We start from the raw sequence: 27,974 nt of genomic DNA on the forward strand, positions 1-27,974 counted from the left end.
CACTGTTCAATACCGCTTCTTCACACCGGAGACTCAACTCACTTATACGTCAAAGGAGAGGCAGCAACAGACTGAAAACATTCCTCGCAGCTAGATCCTCAGCTCGACTGTGGGTCGTGACAGAGCCGTAAAATCTACAAGAGACTGTAAGAACCCATTCAATGCTTTTACTTTTTACACTCTATCACGTCATGATTCTAATTAGGCTTCTTCGTACTTTTATTTTACTCTCTTTTTCAATTACTCACCCGCTACTGTCAAACTGACAACTTGAATGTCGTTCTTTTTGTGAAATGTTTTTTTTTCTCCTTCTTCTTCTGGCATGTCTCGTTATCATTTCTTTGAGTATTCCCATCAATTGCTCAGCTTTTAAGAGCTTTCCCAGATGACAAGGTTAATCCCTGAACTTTTCTGGTCCCTATTTCGCAACAACTTTTCTCCTTTTTTTTCCAGTTTTCCTTACAAACTCATCATGGTTTCTTATGATTTTTCAGCATGAAACAAATCCACGAGCGACTTGCTGATGGGATGGTTTGAGAGTTGACAAGCCCCGGCGCGCCTCCTGGCAGAGTTGCTTCAGGGTGTGAGTCACCTCGGTGTGAATAGCTGGTAAGGACAGTTGAGACCAGTAGATGCAAAATAGTTTTAGATGGTTATCTTGATCTTCTTCCGAGAAATAAGTGCAGTGAAACCGGTCCTTGTGGGCCTTAAGAACTTTCGCAGTGTGCTCAAGATGTTCAGTGAGCATTTGACATGGGATGCTGTCACACTATTTTACATCATAGCTTTATTTCTATTAATTCAGCGATGACTTGGTTCAAAGCCGCAGAGGCAGATTTTTTTAAACACGTTTTTGTTGTAATAATCCCAGGACATCCACTCGTCTCTGTTCTTTATTTTCTTACTTTGCTGCCATGGTGTATTTGTCACATGTTGGTTGCTGATCTCACATCATGGTTAAATCTTGCTTTGAAATAAGCGAACAATTTATTAATGAGATTAGTCTTTGCGGTCGTTTATTTCTAGGTTGATTGATAAATAGATAAATAAAATCAGTTAAAAGAAATAAAATTATTTTTTCTTTGTATCTGTAATTTAGCCCCCATGTTGTTAGATAGCATGATATGGTTTGGGTGGAGGGACTGTTTATACCGTGACAGCACTCCTGATTAGATTAAACCTGTGTAGGCAGTGGTGTAAAATGCTAAAGGTGTTGAAATCTGCCAATGTTAAAATCTAATCTCATTTCTGCATCAGTGTGAGAGCATTTGCTTATTTTAGGTTAATCCATAAATGTAACATCTGAGAGACACTCTTAACTGATTATGTTGTCTCTGAAAGTCTCTCAGAGTTTCCCAGAAAATGCGTAAGTGAGTAACAGCACTGACAATATAAGACCATTGCAGTGTAATAAGGCAAATATACCATTTCAAAGAGCAGTAAATGTTTAATTCCATGTGAAAATGAAAAATTAGTAAAAAATCCATAAAACCAAAACAAAAAAAATCAGATGCACTCTAATGCTCTGTTAACAAAAAATACACTTAATAAGACATTAAATATGTGGCCAGAGGTCTAAAGAGGTCATTTTTCTTGCATACAAAAAGATCTTAATATCGTATTTGTGTATTTTTTTAAAATCTGTGTTTTGATATTCAGTGATAAGTGATTGCTAAAGAGAATACTAATGGTAGGTGTCCATGGAGCCACAGTCAGCAGGCTTTATTTTGCACATCTGATTGTGATTACAGGGATGAACCTTACTTGGGAACATGAGCTAAAGCCCATTATTATCTTTTTTCACTGCAGTCTGTTTTCATGCAGGTGATGCTGCTCTACAATCCTTGGGTTAATGAATTGTTTAAGAACATCTGTCAGTCCTTAGTCGAGGGGATCATCATTTATGTGTCACAAACATAAAACTAAAGTTGTGGTACATGTTGGCTGATTTATATGCAAAGGTACCCCATGTTGCATGCAACACGCAGTTCTGATTATTTTTTCTTTTAGCTATTTCTCATTAATGCAAAGTTTATTTTGGTTGATACCATCAATGAATTAAAAATGCTGCTGCTGTATTTATTTTCTTTCTCACTACTATTGTTGAAAATATAGAAGTTATCCCACCTATTAGGCCTTCGTGCTCAGTGAGTTGGCTTTCTTCTTCAATGAAAAGCAACCCCAGTGTTTTATCATTGTGGGGATAGTCTGAGGGGCTCCTCTCAGCGAGGGATCTGCCTGTCAGATAGGCTCTGTCTGAGTCGTGCTTTGTTGTCTTGAATACCACCACTCAAATGGTTGCATTTGCAGTCTGTTGGGCTACCTTTAACAACAACTTAAAGCACTGAGGTGTATTTGTTTGTTTTAGTTTGCAATGCCGACTTATATATTTTCGAAAATGAGACATCAGTTGAAAAGAATAAACAAAACTGGTGTGGAAGAGTTGAATTCAAAACAATTTTTTGGGCATTTAGACTGATGTAGGACTGCATGATGGTGTGGTGGCTAGCACTCTCTTCGCGTACTCCAGCTTCTTCCCACCCTCCAAAAACATGCATGTTAGATTGACTGATGACTCTAAATTGTCCCTATGAGTGCGTTTAAGTGTGCATGGTTGTGTGTCTCGTTTGTCTCTGTGTGGTCCTGTGATGGATTGGTGATCAGTCCAGGGTGTACCGCACCTCTCACCCAATGACAGCTGGGACAGTCTGCGACCCTGAATTGGATTAAGTGGGTATAGAAAATAGATGGATTTAGACTGATGTATTTGGGTGGTGCTGTGATATGAACATAAGACAGAGATGGACCCAGAGTCTAGAAACTGGTGGTGGATTATAATATATAGGTGGCAGATATTTCTGATGAGGCCCCTCAGGCATAAGGAAGGTAGAGATGGGAAGGTGAAGGATTGAGAAAGTCAGACTGAATGAAGAATGACAGAATAGGAATGCGTTTTAAAGAAGTGGGATCAGACTGATTGGCTCAAAAAGTCGCAGACAAGAAGAAGAGGAGACATGAGAATTTATGGCAGAATTAAGAATGAGGTGAGTTTGGCAGCAAAGAAAAAAGGAAGCAACGAGCATAGCAGCAAGAAAAGGCCAATCACCAAGAAATAAGGAGAGATGTGAGGGAATAGAACATCCTTACTGAACTTGTGCACAAGCTTAATTTTGTCTGTCAGTTTCCCTGGAGGTTGGAACTTTGAATGACATCACACCAAAGTTCCAATTCCAAATCCTAATACCTGCAGGATGCAAGTTGGTTTCAACATATACAATGGATTTTGTGCACACAAATACTGTTGTGATGTGTACACTGATAGTGGTTTTATTGTATGTGTAACTCATTTAAAGATTTACAGAAGTCCTAATAAACGGTTTATTCGTATAATTGCCACCAGTTTTTAATGTGCAAAGCATCCATGATGGATTCTGAAGTCAGACTCCCAAGTTAAACTGGACTGCACCTTTATTTGGCATTAGAAGTCTTTAAGTGAAACCTTTAATTCTGATCTCTCTTCTTAGTGAGATTCAACACTGCCAAAGCCCAGCTCACATGACGACAAAAAACACAATGTAAGTACTGCAGTGTAAAAACTAATCCTTTCTTTCCAGTGTTGAACTGAGTTCTCTGAATGGGAGTTTAGACTGATCATGGTTGGCAGCCACCTCTTCTTGTAGATAAAGAGGGTTTTTTTGTCTTTAAACCTCTGTAAGGAAGAAAGTACAGCTAGAAAAGGAAAGGAAAGGAAAAGATCTGACTGTCATACAACTCCAGAAGTGGATTTGTTTTTTTTCTTCGCAGTCAGAAAACATCACTGAGAATGTGGAGAGTTATTGAAAAATATTGAAAACCACTTAGATTACAGGATCAACAAATTTTAATTGCAAAAATCCAACTAAATTGTTATAGTAGTTAGGACTGTAGAGATACACTCATCTCACGATAAGATACACGGCATTCAGCGATACGATTTTATACAATTTGATTAATACGATTTAATACACATCATTTTCTGAAAGATTTTAAAGGGACAGTGTGATTTGACATGAATCGTCGCTAATTGGACTGGTGGTCCATCCTTTGAACTGGAAGGACAACACCGCCAGACAAACGGAAACAAACAAACATGTCACAACCATGTCTTCAGCGTGCGCAGACTCATGTTTATGTTGTGAATATTACATCATCAACCTGCTTGTTTTACTTGCTAAATACCATATACACAAATCTAAATTCTCTAATCACAAACCGTCTTTTTTAATTTTTGAGAAGGAGCTCAAACAATACATTACAACAATCCTACATTCTATAAACATTGTTTTTTATTATGTTAATGTTCTGTGTTTTCACTAATTGTAATGTCTGACTTTTCAATAAAGTTTGCAAAAAAATTTAAAAAAATTAATTGATACTCGGGAAACAAAATATTGACATATATCACAGTATCAATAAAATCGCTCAGCCCTAATAGTAGTGATACATTACTACATGTGACCATCTAGGCACCAACTTCTTGGCACTGCAATGTCGAAAAGCTCTTAAAGGGATTGTTCTGTTTTTTTTTAATGAGGGTGTATGTGACGTACTGAGCCCGACAGAGGTTCGATCAGACTTGTTGGATATCTCCCTTCCAGGCCTTACTTCTGCAAAATTTTACACATATAAATACAGTCTGATGTAGAAGTGGTGCATTGAACCACTTTAAAATATTTAAGGTTTGAGTTGTTTTAGATGGCGAAAATGTGCTCTTTTTTGTCCTTGCTCTCAGTAGCTGTTTGCTTGGCTCCCCTATAAGACATTCTCCCCGTTTTTTTCCAAAACGGAGAGTTCTCTGCCCGCTGCCTACTGCAGGTGAGGTGTTAACTACTCATAAGTACGTTACACTATCTCACTTAAAAAAAAAACTGACAATCCCAAACTGTGTTGTAACAATATAGTTTATGCATGATGAATCATAACATCAGTTGAAAAGCCAGTTTAATTCGTATGTTATGAAAAGTTCCTACTAGTACTGGATTACACACAGAAGCACACATACCGTCATCTGTCATGGTTTTCCCACGAAAGACTGTTTCCAGGGAATCATTTCAGATTCTTTGGTAGTAGTTAATTGTTTCGTGCCACATAGCATAGATTTTTAAACACTGATCACTGCGACGTTTCAGAGATGTTAGATATACAGCTCAAACAATAAGATGTTCCAAATGATTAGAGACCTAATTAAAGATGTTTGATACTTTTTCAGTATTTTTTCTGAAACATTTAACAATTAGTTTCTTTCACCACGTGAGTCTGTTTTCTGTATGGCTAACATTTTGCTCTTTTTATTGCTGCTTTTTACCTCACTTCTCTTTATCTCAGTCTGTATATTTCTTTTCAGGGTTCGGTCTATTGTGTTGACAGCTCTGATCAATGTTTTCCTGGTGCCGTCTGGTAAGTTTCCAACACAATACAAAACAGCTGTGACCCCTCATCTTGTAGGTTATCTTCTTCCAGTTTTTGCTAGAATTTTTTAGAATAGCCATTGCAAACGTGGGGAGAGAGATGAGACCAAAACATCGACAAAATGAGAGACATTTTACAATGAAACAAAATCGCTATGGAAATTATTTCACTGATAATCTCTAAAAACATTCCATTGTGTTTCTTTTTACTTACATACTTTATGTCTAAAACATGGTATGAGGTGTTTTTTTTACCTTAAACCGATGTGCTTCGACTTTGCCACATCAGTGCTTCATTTCAACTAAAAGATTTTGTGATGTTTAAGCCTTGTTTTAAAAAAAGGAAAAACAATCAAACAACACATTGTTATTCTGAATGTGAATAATTTTAATGAGGGACATTCGTGTAAACTTAAAAAATGATAGGGGTGGTAGAGGTGATGATGCTGCAGCTCAAACTGGGAGCAGATTTTGTTCCTCAGTTATAGATAAAACTACAATGTGCTAACTGAATGCACTGCTTGTCTGAATGGGTTTTATTTAGTATCAGCATACTCTGACACACAAAAGTTTCAGGGATTATCTTGCATTTAAGTCATTGATGAAAAACAAGACTCAAAACTTCTGACAGTTTGACGTGGGGTTTTTCTTTTCACTGATTATTCTGTTGTTCCCCTTGAATGTTTGTTGATCACTGAAGATATACAAGACAATGGAAAACCTCCTCCACACTCTCGCTATCAGGTGTTTGCTCTTACATCTGTTTTAAGATAATTTGACAAGAATGAGATGTGAATTTAGCATTCTTAGATTAATGTCATATCTCTAAAATTGCCCGGTTTCTTCTGTCAGCATGAAAATTAATGCACCCACCCAAACTCTTAATTTTTGTTAATGAAATGCAGACTCTAATTTTAACCAGTGGATATTGCCTCTATTTGAAATACTAAATTATATGGAAGGCACCTCTGAAAGAGTTTAACTTACAAAACTTTGAGTAACAGAAACACATAATTGCTTTCTCTTAACCTTGGCAGTTGTTTCAGAGGAATATTGTTTCATCCTCATGTCAGCATGTTGAATTTCAGCTAACTTCCCTGCCTTTCTGTGAGCAGGCGCTCGGTGTTTGGAGCCTGAGGACGGAGCCTCTCTTTACTCAGTTGTAGCTGACCTCCCCTGGCAGGATACGTTGTGCTGTGACTCACTTCCTGCCCACCTCAGTGTGGATGAAGGCGGTACGAATGCATCAGAGACTAACCGTTCCAAACCACACCTCTCACACCATCCCCTTTGCAATTTCAGAAGCCTGACAGCTGACTCACAGCCTCATAAGCCCTCTGGCGGTAAGAGTTTATGTATGACATGTATCTGTCTGTAACATTGTCACAGTTAGAGACGCTTTTCTGTTTATGCAACTGAGAATAAGTAATTGGTTTGTCAAGTTTCTCTGCAAAACATTTAGTATGCTACATTGGCATCACCTGTCCCCGATAAGGTTGCTCCTAAAGTTCAGGCTGACAGGTTCATTACACTTTAATGACTTTTAAGAAGGATTCCTTGCTCCCTCTATCCACACATCACAGTTACCCTGGTTGCCCTCTTTGATTAATTGTTTGCTTGCAAGCAGGTAAAATACAGGGGTATTTTAGTTACAACAGCAAACAGCAGTGAGTCCACTTCAGTCATTATTATGAAATAATAATAAAACTTTTCACAAAAAGATAAATAATGATATTGCGTGTGTAGGTGAAGGTGGAGATAAGCTGATGTTAAGACATGATGGTGGTTGAAGGAGTTGCTTGCATCAATGCTCGAGGCACTGAGTTTCCAGCATGTGCCTCTTGACTGCAAATATTTGCAAAGCTGCGTGCTCATCTTTTGCTCTCCTTTATGTAAGGGTTAATGCCCGATGAGGTGTCCATTATCAGAAATTAATGGACGACGCAGAGGCGTGAACCGTCGTTAAAAAAAGTTAAAATTGTGAGGTTTTTTTTTGGTTTTTTTACAAGTCACAGCTGAGCGGACTATTTAATATCTCCCTATGCAGGCGTTGCCAAGCAACGTGGTCGAAGTGATTTGACCACAGCAGTTGATCAGTGAAGGAGATGATGGCTTAACATTACGTTACGTGATACAAAGTATCATTTCAGAAGGCCAGTGCACTACTTTTTTGTGTATGTCCAGAGGATGATGCTAAATTTTGTTTAAAAGAATCAAAGTCCACAGATAGTTTCCTAAATTGTTTTTGTTACAGCAAATATTATCAACCATTCACTCTGATCATCAAATGTGTAGAAAGGAAAGCAAGCAAGTAGCCTAAATATGCAAGACAGAAAGACAGGCAATGGCCATATGCCAGAGGTAAATTAACTATTAACGCACTATTTAAAATGAAATGCTACATTTCCATTAATTGTAAAATTTGAAAGCGATATTGGCATGTCCATCATCGTGGCATTTGATGGACGGAGATTTAAAGTTTGTGGCTTGCTACGACCACTGCTTGAGACATTGGGAGATGACAAAATGTTGCTCCATTCTCGTCTTTCCTGTACTGATGGAGCCCAGTAAGCCTGCAGGCTGCTCCGACAACGATGGCCCGTCACCGACATGAATTTTCAGCCCGGTGTCAGAGAGACAACCGACAGCTGTGCTCCGGAGGCTGTGGTTGGTGTAAACCCGCAACAGACCCACCTGAAAGAAACAATAATAAACACACTTAGGCTATATTAATGAGGACAGAAGAGGGGTTCTGCATTATTATTAGAATGTAGCTATTGTACAGACCTCTTCGCTGATTTTTTTCAGCATGTTCCCCAGGTAGTGTATACCCATCAGCTCCCTTAGGTACCATACATCAGATGCCACGGTGATGGAGCACTTCATGTGGAGATAAAACAATTTTGCATCTGGTGGACACTTGGAGATGTACTTTTCAAAACTTTTTACTGGACACAGAGGATCCCCGGGCCTGGCGAACATGAATCCTCTTTGGGTCTCCGTTGACGTGGTTACCAATTAGCGTTTGAGCCAGCGCAGTAATTTAGAACTGTCATCAGGCAATTTGACCGGAATGTCTTTTCTAGGTGTCCATTATCACTTTTTAACCTACACCATCCAGCCAATCAGAATCCAGTATTCATCCAGACCATGGTATAAGTTGTGTTATTGTATAGTGAATGTTAATATACACTAGATCCCTTAGTCTTGCCACGTTGATAAGTGATTCTTTTATATCATATATTGAAATATCTTGATTTTTTAAGAGTTGGTTCTTTTTTACCTTTATGGCTAAATTACTGCAGGAGACCTGGCACCAGATTGCTGCTAGTAGACATGACTTTTTCCAGTATAATGTTCATAGCTTCATAGCAGAGGCTTCGTAGCTTTCAGAATTCTAGGCCTGACTGTTTTCTCAGAAGGGTTATTTGGAAGTCACAGTCAACTGATATGCAAATGTAATGTCTTGTTAGGCACCTGTTTGGACATGCTGTGCAGAATCAGTGACAGCTGGTTTTATTTAACCTGTGATCTTCAGTCTGACGGCCAACCATCTGGTGCCCTGAATGCTAGTCGCATCATGGTCAGATTACAGAGGCTGTAAGTACAATGTTGTTTCCTTTTGATTGTTTCTCTAGTGTTCCGCTTTTCCATGGAAAGTGAATGAGGCCTTTGTGTTCCCATGTCTTTCCTGCCTGCTCACTGTGAGCTTAAACTTCTGTTTACTTTGATCAGCAGAGAGGAAGATGTGTGGTGTGAGATCAGTTCGTGGCAGTTCGCCACTGATCTAACACGCACTTAACAGAGATAAAAGATTATGTAAAGCTCCAAACGTTATTCTGCAATGCTTGTTGTGAAACAAGGGGCAGCAGAAAGCAGGACTAACTAAGAACATTGAACAAATGTAGAGAATAAAACAAGAATACAGGTCATGGAAGATCAAACATGAACAAAATCAACCAACACACAAAACTTGAAGTCACAAATCTGTGTTTTTTATCTTCATCCTTTTGATACCTTTGGCACCCTAATAAGTAGTGTTGATCACATGTTCTATGTTTTAAATTCGGAATCATCCAGTATAGTTTAGCAGCTGAAGCAATTTTTCATCCATTTCTAGGTCTGAGAAAAACAACACAAAGGTGAATGATTCAGCACCTGTTGATCCTGTTGTTTGTGAAGCGGAGGATGCTGTCATGTGCTCACTTGCTCTTGACCCTGCAACAAGCTTTGTCACCATAGTAACTGCCAGTGTCTCCAATGCCGTGGCTCCACCAGTTCTCCTCAGAATTCCTGACCGACCTGGTAAGAAAGAAAGTGCTTTGTTTGTTCTAAGTTAAGATTTTAAAGTTAAAAGATTAATAACTTGTGGAAACATGGAAATACAACTAGTATGTATTTCAATGTATTTTAAATATCTATCTATCTATCTATCTATCTATCTATCTATCTATCTATCTATCTATCTATCTATCTATCTATCTATCTATCTAAACTGGGGATTACAATCCAATATTGCTAGTGGACTCATAACATGCCCGTCAAACAGGAAGACCAGCAGGGTCTCTGTGAAATGTAGTCGGTTCTAGTAAGGAGGGCAGGCGGAGGAGAAAGTGGAAGCAGAAGTGGGGCTACCAAGGAGGCCTACTCTGCAGGTGAAGGAAGCAACCCCTGAAACATCCGCATCCAAATACACTCCTCACAAACACCAGGTCCATCATACACAAAGTGGATGACATGGATCTTCTGATTGTTGGCATATCATGACAGTGCTACATGGCTGCTTATCCTGACGGCTTCCACATCATTTCTGGTCACTTTAATCAGGTGTGCTTGAGGACTGTCCTTGTGTGATTCAGACTGTAGTGTGTGAATTGTTCCACCAGAGAAAGAAATACACTTGATCATGTGTATTCTGATGTATTCTGATATCAAGAATGCTTACAAAGCTGTGCCCCACCCACACCTGGGCTTAGCTGATCACATCTATTTGCTTCTCGTCGAGTTCTACTGCTTCTTTGCTTTGTTTAAAGTGAAAACTCCATCCTGATAGACATCTCCCCTTTCAGGCACCCAGCCACTGACTGTATAGGAGTGTAAGGCGAGCTGTTCAGGATGGTGAGCTCACTAAAGACTGCTGGTCCAGATAGAAGGTGCACAGAAAATGTGCCTTTGAACTTGCTGGTGTCTTTACTAAAATCTACAAACTTTCCCTTGCTCATGCCACCATCCCAATCTGCCTAAAACCAACTGTTATTATCCCAGTCCGCAAAAAGTCTATCATTCATGGTTTATATAACTGTTGACTGGTTGCTCTCAAACCTCTAAAACTGCCTCTCTCCCATCTTTGACATCCATCAATTTGCTTACAAGGAGAACAAGTGATCAACATCACCTTATACACTGCACTGCAGCATCTGGAGCACAGAGGGTCTATGTGCAGATGCTATTAGTGGACTGCAGCTCCGCTTTTAATACAGTAATGAAACCAGACATTCTCATTAGGAAAATTCTCTCCACTCACCTCTGCACCTGCATCATGGACTTTCCCTAACCCAGGTTGTCCAACTTGGATCCTACATCTCCTCCATCATCACTCTCAACACGGGCTCTCCAAAGGGCTGTGTGTTAAGTCCACTTCTCTATTCACTGTACACACATGACCTCCTACCTATCTCCATTATACAATTTGCAGACGACGGTAAAGAGGTTGGCCTCATCTCGGGATTGAACGGGGCAGCCTACAGGGATATAACTTAATTCTCAACAATAAGAACCGATCCTGGACTTCAGAAAGCCACCTTCCCATCATGATAAATTGAAACTGTGTAGAAATAATCAACAGTTTTAAATTCCTGGGTATCCACAGCCTCTCCTGGTTAACAAACGTCACACCTGCTGTTAAAAAGGCACAACAGCGCCTATACTTCCTGCAAGTCCTAAAAAAACTTAACCTCTGACACATGCTGCTGCTCTTATTCTCCCACTCAGCAACAGAGAGCACACTACCATTGCCTGTGTGACATGCAGGGTGCACGTAGCAGACAGGAAGGCTTTACTAAAAATTGACTGCCCAAGAAATTATGGATTTCCCTCTTCCCTCACTGGACATTGCTAACACTTTACCATTACAAAGCAAACATCATTAAGGCCACTTCTCATCCTGGTCACCATCTTTTCAAATTTCTGCCCTCAGCAAAATGGTACAGGTCACTCAAAACGTGCACTAACGTCAATGTACATATATGTATATAGTGATAATAAAGTAATCTCATCTCGTCTCCTTCTCTATGACATCTTGGCTCACTGAATATATACTACAGAGATGGAGTGTTTCAAGTTAACATGATCCACAAAAACACAATTACCACTGCAGGGAACAATACTCAAGATTAATAAGAAAAAAATTTAAAAAGGGTGATAACGATTAGAAACATCTGTCAATGACTGGTTGAGAAAGAGATTCTACTTTTTAGCAAAAGGTTAAATTTTTTTTAATTCATCAGGGAAATGTTTGGGAAACAGCCTCTGAAGCTGGGAGACATTTTGCAGCTTTCATTTACACGTATGACCAGAAATGTTTTAAATTCAGAAATGTAAGAGATGAAAGAGCAAGTTCCCAGCAATAATTTCTCCAAGGTTTCAGACACTGAGACTACACCCATCACTGCAGAGCCTTCACAATTTTCTACTGCAACATTCAACTTGAAAGCAACGAGTATGGGCAGATAAGGTTAGCTTGTGTTTAGCAGTGACTGGCAGGCGTGACTGGAATACAACAGAGAGCAGCTGGGTTACAACCTTGTGTGTGTGGCCACAGTGAAGCTGTGAGATCTCTGCAGTGATACACAAGGACTTAACATGCGGTGATTGTTCAGCCAGATATTTCTGGTTAATGTGAGAGACACTGGATAGTAATGGTATGTTGTCTAGATTTAATATTCTCCTCACTACTGTTCAACTCATTTGATTCTGTGGAGGTTTAACGCTGTGTTACCACTACAGTTTTTATCCTTTTAATTGAGATGGTTTTAGGTTTGAAACGCCACTCTCATTTTGTTGTCTGTAAAAAAAAAGTAAAAAAGGCTTCTCACATACAGCCATCAATTAACCGTAAATTTCCCCAGTTTTATTCTGTGTTAAATTTTGAATTTTAATTAATTTGATTTCATTGGATTATGATTGTAAGACAATGAATTGGGTTATAATAGGCTCGAATTAAACTATATCTTTGGAATGACTTGAGATAACATTTGCTGTAATTTGGCACTAATGAAATTAAACTGAATTAAATTGAACTAAATTGCTTTCATGTCACAGTCAGACCTATCTTTCCTTATTCATTGTTGAGCCCGCTCAACCTCCCCAGCTAACAGTGCACTCTCTCAGCTGATTGAAGGTGTCGTAAAGGGTTGAGTTTGAATGTTGCATTTACAGATAGTAACAACTATTTTTGCAGTATAGTTTAAGATTTTTAGACAAGGTGCTGAACCTTAACATTGAATAAGAGTGCTGTTAAGTCAAAATCCAAAAATTTGTGTGATTCTGTGAAGTAGAAAACACTGTTGGCTATACACATGTGCACATCATATTTGTAACTGATATAAATTTGCCATTTGTGAAGAGTTACTTCCTGGCAATAATTCCCCTTTAGTCTTTGAATAAGAGCAGGAATTATTCAGAGCTTTTGTGTCACTACTTGTGTCAATACTTTCATTCATTTCATTGTATGATCATTGTATTGTAACCATACACATTTGATGATGAAAATTTTGAGTACTCTGTCAGATGTATAGCACTTTGATTATTTCTTGGAGTTTAAGACATTGTGATTTTCTTTTGTTTTATAGTGAAACCAAGTCCTCCAGTCAACCTTTCAGACAATCAAACCCATGAGGGAGAACTCATTGTCTCCTGGGACAAACCATCAGACTTTCTGTCTGGCCCACTGAGATATGAGGTCCGATACTCCTCCAATACAACTCATTCAGCCTGGCAGGTAGATGCTCACCTGTTTTAACCCAAGGGGGGCTTGTATATGTATGTCTGTTTGTTTGTGGTCATTTCCATTTCTCTTACTCCAGGTGATGTCCACTTTTGGAAAGCCCAAGGTGTCTCTGGATCTGAAGCCCAACCTAAACTACACCATCCAAGTTCGCTGCTCTGGCCTGGCCGAGCCTCCTATGTGGAGCGAGTGGAGCAAGCCACACAACATCCTACTGAACAGTAAGAGGAACAATATTCATCTTTATATGGAGAGATATAATACAAAGAAATGTAGGATTTCTTCCCTATAAACATTTGGGAGATTTATATTTTTCTTCTCTGTGTTATGAATGAGTCACTCAGTGTAATTCTGCACTGTTTTTGAGTCATTCTTTATAAATGTCTGGAGATCCACACTCTTTAACAAGGAGTTTAAGGCTCCACTTGGAAGAACTCTACTGGTTCATTGAATTTATCAGAAGACCACTGACATCAGACTCTGACTTACAAAATAGGGCTTTCAGAGAGCATTATATGGCTCTAAAATATGGGAGTGAAATGACACGTAACTGTTTTTTTTTTCAAAGGGACACTGTTGTAAATAAAAACAGAATTCAGTGATTGTAAATTTTATAATCTGATATTTTCTTCACAACCAAACCAAAGAAAACATGTCAAATGATGAAACTGAGATATTTTACTATTACATGAAACATATTAGCTCATCTTGAATTTAATGGCAGCAACACATCTTAAAATGTTGAGACAGCAACAATAAAAGCTGGTACTAAATAGAAATTGCAGAATCTCTTCTAGCAGAAGATAGGCAGAGGCTGCTATTCCAAAAAACTGAGTCTACAAAGTATGGAGCAATTTCAGAGTAATATTCCTCAAAGTAAAATTGCAAAGACATTGAATAATCTATCATTGACAGTACATAATATCATCAAAAGAATCAGAGAATCTGGAGAGAATCTCTTTCCAACTCTTCAAAGAAAGATTACGCTGTTGGCCTAAAACAGAAACTAACTACTACACTTTTAAATATATTAACACTAATGTTTTTGCATACTTCAAGCGTGCACATGCAGTACATTAATTTGATAAAATAGACTACTCATCAGATCTACCTGTGCTGTCATGATGTGGCAGTGATACTGATGAGCTTTTATTGTATGCTATTATATATTGAATTAGTAAGAAATCTATTAGTTTGTTAGGGTTGTTATTCCAGATATATGGAAGATACCTTGGAAACATTGAACCTCGTTTGTAGTTCAGTATAGTTGTTATTCTTGTTTGTGTCTGCGCAGTCCTGTGATGGTCTGGAGATTTACTGGGTTGTACCCTGCCTCTTGCCTAATGGCAGCTGGGATAGGCTGGGATAGGCTGGATTAAGCGAGCAAAGTAAATCTATGGATGTATAAGAATGATTTTTTTAAAAGTATGAATATGAGAACTGAAAAATTATACTAAAGTGTTTGCATGCTCTAAAGCACAATAATATTACTGAATAAATGATTGTTCATGTTGCATGTTTGTTTATGCTCTACAACACAGAATACTTATTAGATGTGAACATGAATCTAAGGGCTTTAAACAGCACTAGTGACTATTTGTGTCTGATAAGTTGCATTGTCACTGTGGCTTAGTATGCATTTAGCTGATTTTACATCTGTAAGTTTAAATTGCTTTATAGTCTTTAAACACTTATAGACATAGTTTATTTCTTGGTGGAATTAGTGTAATCTATGTTAAATCAATAGGATAACAACCAAATATGAGTGGGTTCCCTGTTATATTTGAAGAAAAAACATCAATCAAAACCTGAACATCACAACACAATTAGAGAAATATATACTGGCATTAATAAAGGTTATTTCTGAGGGTCTCATAAAAAGTAAGAAGTGAGATATTACAGTGAAGTGCTATGTTTGGAGAAAAGACGATAAAGTATTCCAGTATAAGAAATTTATCCCATGTGTGAAACATTTTTGTGAGACTCTAAAGGTTTGGACCTTCTGTGTATCAATGAAAGAAACTGGACCGCTGTATAAAAACATCTCTGTACGTTTAACTGAAAATTTGCCAGGCTCAGCAGCTGAGAGTAATCTTGACTCAAATTAGTTTCACAACCTCCTTAAAGTGCCAGTTGGACATTCTCCAAAAACAGAAAAAAACATAGATTAAGCATGCATGAGATTCTACATCATCTGAGAAAGAAAATGATTAATTTTTTTATTCCATTGAGGTTTCTAGTTTGTTTTTCTTGGTGAAAATCGAAATGGAAACTAGGTGAAATATAATAAATCAGGTTTTGTTTGATGGTCTTACTTTTCATCTCTTATATTTCTTCTGACATCTATCCAGCTTCTTTTCAAAACATGTCTTGATTGCTGGAAACCAAAAATGAGGAGGAGATATGCTGGTCCTTACAGAAAGAAAAATTTGTATATTTTTTTCTGTGTGCAGCTGTGAGCTACATCCCTGAAATAGCTGTGGCACTACCAGGGGAATATGTAACAGTGTATTGTGTGTTCAACGACCACAGCATGAACGCTAGCATGGCTATGTGGAAGCTCAACCTCGACCATCCACTTAATCGCAGTCACTACTACCCAGTCAACCAATGGGTAAGAAAAAATATGTTTTTCTGATAACCAGTAAGCTCAATGACTCTCTTGTGATTTGTTTCTTAAAAAAAGCAGCTTATGTGAATATATTTTCCCCCTTTTATTTACTATTTAACCTATGACAGGTCAGCAAGATTACAGTGCGTGTTCCAGAGACCGGCATGTACGAACTGCTGACATGCACACCAGAGTTGACCTTTCCTTATCCTTACAGCCAGATCTATGTGAAAGGTGAGTTTTGTTGCACAAATAAAATCAAAACTGAATAGCATTCAGTAAATTACTAATATAGCTACAATTTTAAAGAAAGGAATGCATAGTTTATTATTTTCAGTTTAAAATAATAACTTTGCTATTACTGTGGGGAGGCTCAAACATCAACATTTAATGAAGCTGCTGGAAGCCTATTCTCTCTGTAAGCAAACAAAAATAGGAAAGGAAGTGACACCTCAACAATGTGAGCCAAAACCATCCGAGCACACAGAGGCAACCTTAGGTTAAGTTTGTTTCATCACTGCTAAATTTAACTACTTTTCTCTCTGTTTTTCAGGGGCTTTCATTGATATAAACTGCATAACCAGTGGTAAGATCGATGCAATGGTTTGCGAGTGGAACAACAAAGAGTGGATTAAACTCAATTTTAAATATAAGTAAAGCAGCATTTTACACTTTCTCTGTAGTGAAGTGTTTGTATGTGAAGGCATGCAGTATTGTTTATGAAACCCTTTGCAAACATTAGAGACTTAATGTGCTGAAAACATGGAAATGCCTGAACACAGAGTACAGGACACACCCTGGAAATACGTGTGCAATCCTGTGCTTCCTGAGGTAACACCGGGACATTTTCATTTAGCAGTAAACTTTATGTCACCATCATCAGCGGGTTTGACCTCAGTGGGGTAGGAAGTCTCCTCACCTTAAAAAGCAAGAGCCACACTAATGAAGATACCGGGGACAGACAGAGGGCTTTATGTTACTTTTGTGTTTAACTGATGTATCGCAGATACCTTTTGTGCAATATCACAGATGAATCTTTCACTGTTGTCTTTTTTTTACCTCTTTTTTAATTTTTTGAGCTCTCACTTTTTTAGATGGAAAAAAAAAAAGAAAAACACTTGAAAGAATATATAGATTCGACCTACATTTTGCTGTTTGGACATTATAAGAACTGTTTTAAACAATGCCCTTTATGATTTATTCTAAATTGGTAAACAAAGGGACATAGTAATGGGATGGTAGTCGGTTTGTTGCTGTTATTTAGGCTATGACTGAAAGTCTCCAATTTGTATTTTTGAAAATGTTTTATACGGCAGCTTCAAATCTCTTTGGGTTTGTTATTTTTTAGGCTAATGACAGCTAAAAAGAGACAATTTAGCAAGCATTTTGTCTTACTGTAGCTTTCACCATTTTGATGCTATTGTTTTGGCAAAATCTGCCCACCAACAAAGACAGATGGACAGTGTACTGAAGAGGTGCTTTGTGATAGTCTGTTTAGTCTATTTTCCTACAATACATCTTTCCAGGACCACATTTTACTGTGATGCACTTGTACACACACAAACGCACATGGACATGCACACATGAATGGTAAAAAAGAAACCAGTACCAGCTTTGTCACTCCAGCTGGTAACAATTGTGTTACAAATTTGAGAATTTAAGTCTCATCAACAGCTGTTCTAATCTTACTGGTGGGGAGATGACATAAGACCAAGAATAGCACAACACATCTTGTTTTTTGTATTTTATTCTTGGCAGATGGGCTTTCATGCCATGCAAGGACATGGAGGAAAGGGAGAGAGCTGGTGAGAATGTTGGGGTTATGGGACCTTCTTGCTTGGAGGTGAGATCCACTCAGAAAACCTGCACCATCCATCCTCTGCAATTGGCCTGCTACAAACTGTGGTTGGAGATGCCATCTGCATTGGGTCCCATCACATCCAAACCTCTCTTCCTGTCACCTTTAGATCATGGTGAGCGTGATGTGGGGAGCACATATTTAAAACTCAGTAGAGGTATATGTTGTGCTAAGATGAAACTCATTCATCCACCACACCATTTACTGTAATTGATCATTTATGCAAAAATTTGAATTATATTTGTCCATTGACATTTGTTGTACACTATTGCAGAAGTCATTATTAATTAATTTGCATTGGGTCCCTTGGGTACATTTTGAAATATGTGGCTATTTGTGGCTATCAATCTCCTTCTGTTAGTTAAGATCAGTTTTCCACGTTAAGTATTTACAGCATAAGAGTAAAGTCATTGAGGGGCAATGGTTATGATCCTGAAAAAAAGTATGAACCATTTGACTTTATGACTGTATTGAGAAATATTTTATTTATTTCTTTTATATTAGCTGCAAACATGTTCATTGGATGTTCTACAGCAACTGTGATACTCAAACCTGAAACCCTGTGCTTTTCCTTGCTCCCCAACACAGTGAAACCTCACACACCTAAGAATGTTAGGGCAGTGAGCAAGAGCAGTGGAGTCATGAAGGTAACTTGGAAGCCTCCATCTCTGCTGGTTGAGGGCGTCCAGTGTGAGTTTCGGTACTGCTTGTCATCCAATGAGAGAGATGAATGGAAGGTGAGCTTGTCATACTGATTACCCATCAAAGGCTTTTCCTGAAATTTTGGCCAGGTGGTAGTGTGTACAGCTTGCATCTCTCCAGAATATATAGCAATGAATTTGGTTTATATGAATATACGAGAAGCTAGAAGCTGAAACTGTAACACAGCTGTCATTCTGTGCTGTTTATTTCACTTTTCCTCTTTTGTGCATTTACGAAAGAAATGGGATTTCAGTTGCTATAGTTGCTTAGGTTGTGTATCTCAATCTCATGGCATCTCAAGCTTGCTTTGGTTTGCTGAGCGTAAAGGCCAGAATGCTCGCTGGGATAAGATAATTTCCAATAAAATGAAGCCCATTAATGAATACAACAAGCATGGTAATTTCATACCAACTCCCTCTTGGTGAGGTCTGGACCTCTGGAGACTTCTTTCAACCTCCCTCCTTCATGCAAAGACGAGTGCATCATCACTCAATAAGGATTGACTACCTTGACCTGTCTGTTCGCCTACTGCAAGAGCCCATTGGACTGGCCTCCAGACTCCAGTTCTGAGGCTGACGACACATCTCCTTTACCATAAAAGGATCCTGAAGTGGCTTGTTGGGGTGCAACTGCAGATTGATGTGCAGTTTGCCCTCTGCTTTGGTTCAACTTTGGTGGCGCTGCTATCTTGTTTTTAATCGTGGTTAATCTTAAATGATGCTGTTCTTTTGTAAACAACTTGGAACTGTTTCAAAGGCTTGCTTAAGATCAATTAGTTTTTGCAACTCTTTGGATACTTATGTTCCTTATAGTTTAGCTTTAGAGGTGCTTCTCTTTGTGTATTTTCTGTTTGTTTAGCCAGTGTAGTTTAGAGAGACTTTTTGGTTGTTTCTTTTCTAAGTAGTTTATTTTTAAAAATATTAAGGAAGAGGCTTTTTATGTTTTGATGATTTATTGATTTGAGCAGCATCTGCCACCCTTAGATCATCTGGTTTGTCTTGTCTTGTTGATCCCTTTCTTACCATAATAAACCTTTAAACTCCAACTTACCATCTGGACATCTTTTATGTTAGTTCCCTTTACCCCTAGTGTAAACGGAGACGTAACATAATTGGGGTCTCGTCCCAAACATTAAAATTCCCGGTGTCTGGAGTTAAGGTTTGTTTTTATTAGTGTCTCATGGTGTCCATATTTAGTTTGGAGTGATTTTTAGCTGCTTCCTCTGTTGAGCTTATTGATAGCTGTCACATGTGTGATTTGCTGCAAATTGTGTATCACTTTAAACCACAGGTCCCAACACAGGTTCTCAAAGGTGAATTAAAGGTTATAGTGGTGGACGAGTTAGTGGAAGCTGGTTTGATTGAGCCTGATGTTTCAGTTGTGTTGAACCAAGGTGCCTTGGTTGTGGGTGATCATAAGGATGAGGCGACGCCTCCTGGTCCTAGTGCAGTTGCTCAGATCACTGAAAAGAATGAAAAAAAATTTACAATTTTTTTTCTTTTTTAATGAAGTGGGTAGACAGCTGGAACAGATGTGGACTCCAGATTATACTTTTTTTTTTTTCGCCTCCATGCCGAAGCAGAGGCATGAAAATGCTGTTGCTTGTCTGTATGTTGTTTGTCTGCAAGCTTACACAAACTAACCAGCAAAAATTCATATATCCCAAAATATTTTAGCATTGATCCAAATCATATCATTCATCTATTTAAAAGTGCTAAAGATGTACTGTCCTCGTGCCCATCTTACTTCTATTTGTGATATTTGTCATTTTTCTCTAAAAACATTGTTTTCTGCAGGTCCAGAGTTCAGTGCGGGATTCTTGGGGAGAAGTTGTGATACCAGACATATGCCAGGAGTACATGGTTGAAGTACGCTGCAAGCACATCAGTGGGAAAGGCTACTGGAGTGATTGGAGTAAATCTGTAAAGTCCACACCTCTTAACAGCAAAGGTAAGGACAGTTCATTCCCAATCTAAACTTCAAAAAGCACTGACTTTGACAGATGCAGTCTCAATTGAATGTAAAAAGTAACATCAGAACTTTACATATCTGCTCTAGTGGAAAAAGGTACACATAAATACCATAATCTTATCTTAAGGTTATGAACAGAGGGATAAAATCTGTCTAATGTTCAATGATTGGTCTCCTCAGCTCCTGAACGTGGTCCTGATTTCTGGAGAATCCGTCAAGATGACCCAGACAGAAGCCAGTCTAATGTCACTCTGATATTTGAGGTACACAAAGAAACATTTTATGGCATATCATATAAGACAGTGCTTGGATCTTTCAGCCTGATCTCTATTTTCTCATGTATTTTGGAGGATATTATTGATAAGTGCAACAATCTTTGTCATTTGATCCAGATTAAGTTAACAGTAATTGCTGTTCATTTAATTTGAATGGCAACCACTGATTAGTTGCAATCTGATAAGTAAGGTTGCCAGTTATGACTGCAAACAGCTTTACTTTTCTTCATTTAGTTGCCCTGTTATGTCACATTGCAGCTGTTTACTTGTTGCTGATCATGCTGATCAATGTTTGACTATTATCTGTGTAGTCAAACCTGATATATCTTATCCCTCTATGTTGTGCTTTAAATTTTTGTCTATATTTAGCTTAAAATGGCATTGCTTAGCCGTCTAAGGTTGGTGAGCTTTGAAGATAGCAATGCTTTTTTCCTAGGCTTTCCCAGTATCTGGAGACTCCTACTGTGTGGATGGATTTATTGTCCTGCACCAAGCCTTGAATGGATCTGTGAAGAAGATAAAGACTGATCTGGTGTCCTCCTACAGCTTTGAGTGGGATCAGGAGTTCCAGACTGTGACTGTGGGGGCCTTCAATAGCATGGGGAGCTCCATTAACAACATAAACATGACGCTGGAGAAACAACCTAAACGTGAGTGAGGAATCGTACAGAAGGTTTGATCAATCACAAAGGAAGGTTAAAATCTGCCCTCACCACTGTGGTCTGGAGCTGTAGGTTCTATGTTACGGTGTCAGAACTATGTTCACATATGAATATAAGCTTTTTGAGAAACAAAAGTGTACTTGACTGTTTGACATTTCTGTATATTTTGTTGACAAATTTAACAATGAGTGTCTTGTAAAAAGAGAGAAAAAGATGAGTAAACACTAATAGAGAATCATCATTATATAATAGTTGACTTAATATGCTTTATAAATATATCTGGTAAACAACTCAAATTTTCATTAAGATCCAAGATTTATTTAAGTGTCCTTGATTCTTCAATTGAAATGTGTCAAAGCAAAAGGGAGGCAAAACATCTCAGAAACTCAATGCAGAAAACCTAAAATATGCCACAAATAAGAGTAAATCATAGTTGAATTGAAATGTGATGGCATTATTAATATAATTTATTACTAGCCACAAAACTCATTCCATCCACCTCTAAGCAACCAGGAGTTTTTTGAAAATCTAAGAAACAAAAAACAGGACCGATCTGATCTGAATGTTATACTCCTTTGATTTAACAAAAAAATTCAGAGTAACATTATTCAATGTAAAAGAATATGTAAATATATATAAGTATATATAAATGTATAACTTGAACATCACTATCATTTTAAAGGCTGTTTTAAAAAAAAATTGTATTTATAGATTTGTTCATTTTTGTTAATTGGCCACAAACTTTTATTCTTCCCTGCTTTACAACACATGGCAGAAGAATGTGGGGGAAAAATGGCTACTGAAGTGTATGTTTGAGATTAAATCAATCGTTTTTCATCTGTACTCAGATAAATCTATCTTTGATGATTGGCGATGTACCTCAAGCCTTTAAGTTATCTGTAATTAAACCAAAAAAAGCCCACTCTCAATCATGATCATTTAGCAGATTACAGGCTGATATCTATCAGATATCTATTGTATGAAGAGTTTCTGTCTGGAATTTGAGCACATTGCACTGCAACTTTGCTGGTTCTTTTTTCATCTCAGTGAAGCCTTTGACACAATCAGTCATGAATTTGGATGAAACTGGGGTTATTGTTGTTGGCTGAAAAAAAACTTTAGTATTTAGCTGTACAGTTATCTAAATAGTATTATTTTGGTGTTAAGTGCCATTGTTCTAAACCTTGGGAGTTTTTTTTTTTCCCAAGATTTGTTTTTGATTTACATATTGAACAAGTCTCTCCTTCAGCCACTTTGATTTACAGGAAGATAACTTACTGTTCTTATCTGAATCAAAGCCCTAAACTGCCAATATCTTTACTGCCTTAAAGATCTTGTCGTTTCATTTGACCCCACAAAAGATGTACATTTCAAATACTTAAAAGGTGCTTTAGATGTTGATTTGAAAGTTTACAGGGTTTATCTGTAGGAATCAACAAATAAAATATGTTTTATATATATATATATATATTATATTATATTACATATATATGTTTTAGATACTGACAGGCTGAAGGCAAATGGAAAAGAAGCCTGGTGAAATTGTATGTAATAAAATATCACCAGACTGGTTTCCCCTTAACTTGTCATGTGTGCATCAACTTGAACCATGCCTGACAGTATTGTTTCTTTTCTGCACTGCAGGTCCCTGTATGCATTCGTTCCATGTGTTAGTTATAAACAGCACCTGTGTGTCTCTGTCATGGAGCTTGTTGGACAGCAGCTCTATCCCTCTGTTCATGGTGGTCCAGTGGTCCCCACAGAGACAGCAGGACCGTGAGTGGGTCAGACTGCCCTACACTGATCACCCTGTCTATTTACAAGGTAAAACATTTTCTGTGCTGTCTTTGTTATTATTTTCTTTTCCCTTTTAACGGTTTAGAGCAAGTGGTATCAGCCAAAGTGACATTGAGCCATTTCAATGATAATTTCAGGAGATTTTTATGGCTATGAGGATTTTGTCTTCTACTTGTACCCCGTGTTTGCTGATGGGGAAGGGGAGCCAATCTCCACTTCAGGTGTGCTTTCTGTTCAGATTTCCATTATTATCACATGCAACACCAAATGCCAACACTTTGTATCATTAAATGTCTAATGTGTACTCCCTCCTTGTTACAGCAACCAGACAAGACCCTGAAGCCTACATTATACCATTGTTCATCTTTTTACTTTGTGTGGTCCTATTTTTCCCCCTGGTTTTCATGCAAAAAAAGTAAGAGCCTATTCTGTCTGAAAAATGTCTGCTTGTATTTTAACATGCAGATTTTTCAGGTTTTATTCCACATTTACCTTTGTTTCTGGTGTAAATTGTAGGGATCCATTGTGAAAACAATTAGCTTTGCATGCAAACACCTGTAAGAAATGATAAATGGGGTTAATCACTAGGTTGCAGTATAATTCGGGGCACAGTGACACTGATAATGAACAATTAGAAGTGTGACATTTAACAGCCCATGATGGTGTAATTGGAATTGATACTAGTCGATAGGAGGGGGAGGAATTATGCAACAGAAAGAAAGGAGAAAAGACTGCTTCGATTGTGTGTTCATCCTGAATATGTGCTATGTTTAATTTCCAGAATGAAAAAGTTAGTGTTGAAGGATGTTCCCAATCCAAAGAAATGCTCATGGGCTGAAGGACTTAACTTCAAAAAGGTAAAACAACTTAATATGAAACTCAGTGTTTCCTAATGAATGATATGGAAATTTATAGAATGTCTAGATAGCCAGACTGAATCTGATCCTGGTCAATTAATCTTTCTTCAGCTACTCTATAAAGGTCACTAATTCATTATGGTGCCACATTAACGGAAGCTTGTTGCTGCAACTCTTGACATATTTTGTCTTTCTTTGTATCTTCTTTTTCCAATAGCTTCCTGCAAAAACACAGATTTTTTAAAAAGTATTACTGAATTGTAGTTTGAATTGATTTAATTTGATCGTCAGTCTTTATCCCAAGCTAAGCCAACCAAACTCATAACATTTTACCAGAAAACATAAAACAAGAAATATTTCTCAAATGCAGAAAACATGCAATTTATTTCTCTTGTTAATATTAAATAAAAGTTAGAGACAGTAATATACTAGGCTTTACAAAAATCTTTGTACAGGGACAGTCTGTGGCCTGCTGGTTCAGGTTGTTACAGAACTCCACCAGTCAATGCCAAATATAAGTGTCAGAGTAAATCTGATGTACTCTCTTTACTGAAATGTAGTTGTTGTCTGTCCAGGTGGACACCTTTGACCACTTATTCCTGCCTTCGAAAGGTCTGCAAGCTTTGCCACTGCTGCTGCCCTCTGAGAAGATTTCCAAAATCATCATCGTTGATAACACTCAGACGGAGGCCCTTATGCAAACACCACTTGTGTCCTTGACTCCTGACAATGCTTCAGCTAACTTACTTCCACGGTTTGACCGAAAGGTCAACCAGTTGATGGAAAGTGGAAGACTCCTCAGTAAAACTCCCTCCATAGCCATTAATCAACCAGTACAACCTGTTGATCCCAAAGTGGACCTGCATCCAAGTAGCACTGACACTTCTACCCAGTCTTCAGTCACATATTCCAAAGTGCTTCTCTCTGATCCAAAGCAGGACCAACAGCCCATTCATCTCCATTACGAGGATGTTAGTGGCGGTTCCTCCCAAGATGAAGGAAATTTGTCTGCCAACAACTTGGACATTTCTGTATCTTTCACCAATGGAGTGAGGGGGGAAAACAGTTGTCACAGTGTGGAGATAGACAAGTCAAGGCGCTCCTGCTCCTACAACTCTGTGGAGGACCTTTCTGAAACATCAAAGGAAGAAGTTAAAGGAGATGTGAAGCATGAGAAACATTTGTATTACCCGGCAATGGAATATCCAGCAGAAAATGAGGACAGAGAGGAAGAGGAGCAGAGAGATCATTGTACAAAAACTGAGCTTCTTAAAAATGCTGTTTTGAACAGAGAGGACTGTTCTGTGGAGTCACATCTTCTTGTCAGCCCAGAGGACTTAAGTGAGCTGTCCAGCGAGCTGCTGTTGGCTTCGACTTATGGCTTATCCCCGCTGTACCTGCCTCAGAACAGAACTGCTCCACCCACAGGGATACTCACAGCTTAAACTTAAAACAGCAAACCCCATTTCTGACTTAAACCTGCACCATTAAACACACTACATTGTGAACTATATCATGTTTAAGCATTTAACAAACTGGATCTTTATCACACCGTTTTGGACGTTCTTTACTGGTCTTTAAATCCCTGATTCCACTGTGCCAAACTGCTGTTGTATATAATTAGTGTTTCAGGAATATTTTCTGAGAAAAATCATAACTCGTGCAAATCAGCAAAGAGGGTTACAAGGTACAAGGAGCAACTTGGTATTCAAGAACAATCAAAAAGAGGGTTTTTGGGCACTGGTAGTTTATCATGAATTTGGGCAGAAAAAGAACAGCAGATGACATTCAGCAAAGAGCCTCAGTCTGAGTTCAAACTTTGACAACCTGCAACCTTAAGCTTATATGTACATGGAGCACTTGCCCAGCTAGCTGAGCTCCCTGGCACCCTGACACAGAGAAGGTTGACATGTGGTAGTATCAGATGTCTGGCAGTTTCTACAATAGATCATTTGCTCCAACTACGAGGCTTAAAAAGTCTTTTTGTACTCCAGCTCAATTATTTCTGTTGCATTTAAGTAAAAGATGAAAGAGCTTCAAAGAGAATAGAGTAATGCACAGAAGGTGATGGATAAAGCCCATAATTTGGACTTCTTCAAAGCATGTTTGACTCTGAGATGGAGATTAAACTTGGATGTCTCTTTAAAGCCATTCATTTAAAGACACTTAATTCACTACATTCATGGGCAGCTTGTGCGTAAATGTCTGCATGGAGTAACGCACCCATCTACTCAACAAAACCGTTTTGTATTTTGTGCTGTGATGTATTTGTAACTTTTTTGTTGTCATGATGAAATCCGGGTGCACTCACAGATAGGAGCAGATGCAATTCAGGGAGATTTGAGTAAAGACAAGGTTTATTAACGGACCGGATAGTGTAGAGGTAAGATTGCCTCCTTCGGCAAGATCCCCTTACCCTACCTGCCTACCCGTGTAAGTAGCTTTGGATAAAAGCGTCTGCTAAATGCATAAACATAATATAAATATATATTAAAAGATTGGTGCAGCTATGAGCCGATGAGTGAATCCAGGTGAACAGGTAACTCTGAGAGGAGGGGGTGATCGTTAGCGTGAGCCGGAGAGGGTAATTTATGCAAGAGAAGATGAGAGTTTTTCCTTACTCAATTCAAAAGGGTTTCCAAAACTGAGGGGAGGGTGCTGGCTGTGGAGAAGTAGGTACTGAGTCAACGGTGGGGCGAGCAGGTAAGTGTCTCGGAATCCACAGTGGAGAGCTAAATCCTTTAGCTTGGAAATCCAGAATGCAATGAACAGAGGAGTAGATACTAGGAGCACAAGAGAACTAATTAAGTACATAGAGGTTTTCACTGTAGCAGTTCAAACAATACAGCAAAGAGTTGCTCCTGCAGATCCATATGAAGGCGTGTTGATGAGTGTAGATGGAAAGTATGTGCAGGAGCTGAACCAGACTCCGCCCCAAGCTTCCTGGAAGACCCCAGCGAAGACCCAGAAACCAAACAAACACCACAGCCAAGAATGATCATGACAGTTGTGTATGTGTAAAGTGGGATATCTGTTTTTGTCTGGGCTCGGTCCTTGTAAATGAGAGCTGCTGTTTTCTGTAAATAAAAGACAAAAGATTGTTTATTTTAATGATGAAAACTATTTTAAAAATACAAAACATGATTAAAAGAAATTGTCGTTCCATAAAGATATCTTTTGTCTATTTTACATTGTGATAATAAAGTATTTATTGTGAGCATGTGTTGTTTGTTTGTTTGTTTATTAGTATTAGTGGATTGTTACTGGTTAAAGGTTTTTCTTTTATCAGAAGTTTAATATGCATAAAGACCAGGCACCACAAATAACTTTTTGGACAGTGACCCAATTCTGTTCAGTTTTTTTTTAGAATTTTTATTATTATTCAACCTGTGAACACTTATAGTATTACTGCTTAATAATAATCATTTGTATTTTATTTAGTGAGGATGATCATTATTATAAAATCAGAGCAAAAAAGGAAGTGACTATATGAGGAAAAGCAAGCACAAAGAATGACTGAATATCGTCATTCTCATTTGTAGTGATATTCTGTCACCTTATGGCTGCAACAAGTAAATGCATTCTAAAGGTATCAGGCAACAATTTGTACTGTAGGGGGTCTGGAGTCTCACCCGGCTGTCGAGAGGCAGGGTACTGGTCGCCAGCCCATCACAGGGCTACACAGGGACAAACAACCTTAGGCGCTCACATTCCCTCTCCACCAATTAACCTAACATGCATATTTTTGGGCAGTGGGAGGAAGCTGGAGTACCCGGAGAGAACCCACGC

At 38.3% G+C, this 27,974-nt stretch overlaps 1 protein-coding gene across 1 annotated transcript; it reads left to right on the forward strand.

Annotated features, from left to right (window-relative positions):
* On the forward strand, positions 1-27,356 carry lepr (leptin receptor). The gene is made up of 22 exons (XM_072389121.1): positions 1-146; positions 495-609; positions 3,525-3,575; positions 5,384-5,436; positions 6,563-6,790; positions 8,921-9,047; positions 9,568-9,752; positions 13,298-13,446; positions 13,532-13,673; positions 15,906-16,066; positions 16,192-16,297; positions 16,617-16,716; positions 17,822-18,036; positions 18,510-18,658; positions 20,420-20,573; positions 20,775-20,857; positions 21,306-21,519; positions 23,176-23,355; positions 23,466-23,549; positions 23,650-23,743; positions 24,110-24,185; positions 24,761-27,356. The coding sequence occupies exons 3-22, from the start codon at positions 3,556-3,558 to the stop codon at positions 25,628-25,630; spliced, it is 3,390 nt and encodes a 1,129-aa protein (XP_072245222.1). The 5' UTR covers positions 1-146; positions 495-609; positions 3,525-3,555; the 3' UTR covers positions 25,631-27,356.
* Positions 27,357-27,974: the final 618 nt, after the last annotated feature.

Source organism: Leuresthes tenuis, unplaced genomic scaffold, assembly GCF_036924035.1.
Source record: "Leuresthes tenuis unplaced genomic scaffold, fLeuTen1.0.hap1 SCAF_7, whole genome shotgun sequence".
NCBI classification, from domain to species: Eukaryota; Metazoa; Chordata; class Actinopteri; order Atheriniformes; family Atherinopsidae; genus Leuresthes; species Leuresthes tenuis.

What these genes read in the sequence shown, in the direction of transcription:
- lepr (XM_072389121.1), top strand. Translation starts at nt 3,556, where the DNA reads ATGACGACAAAAAACACAAT. An exon ending in AAACTCAATTTTAAATATAA is followed by an intron (nt 16,717 to 17,821) that starts GTAAAGCAGCAT and finishes TATTCTTGGCAG; the next exon opens with ATGGGCTTTCATGCCATGCA. An exon ending in GCTGGAGAAACAACCTAAAC is followed by an intron (nt 21,520 to 23,175) that starts GTGAGTGAGGAA and finishes TCTGCACTGCAG; the next exon opens with GTCCCTGTATGCATTCGTTC.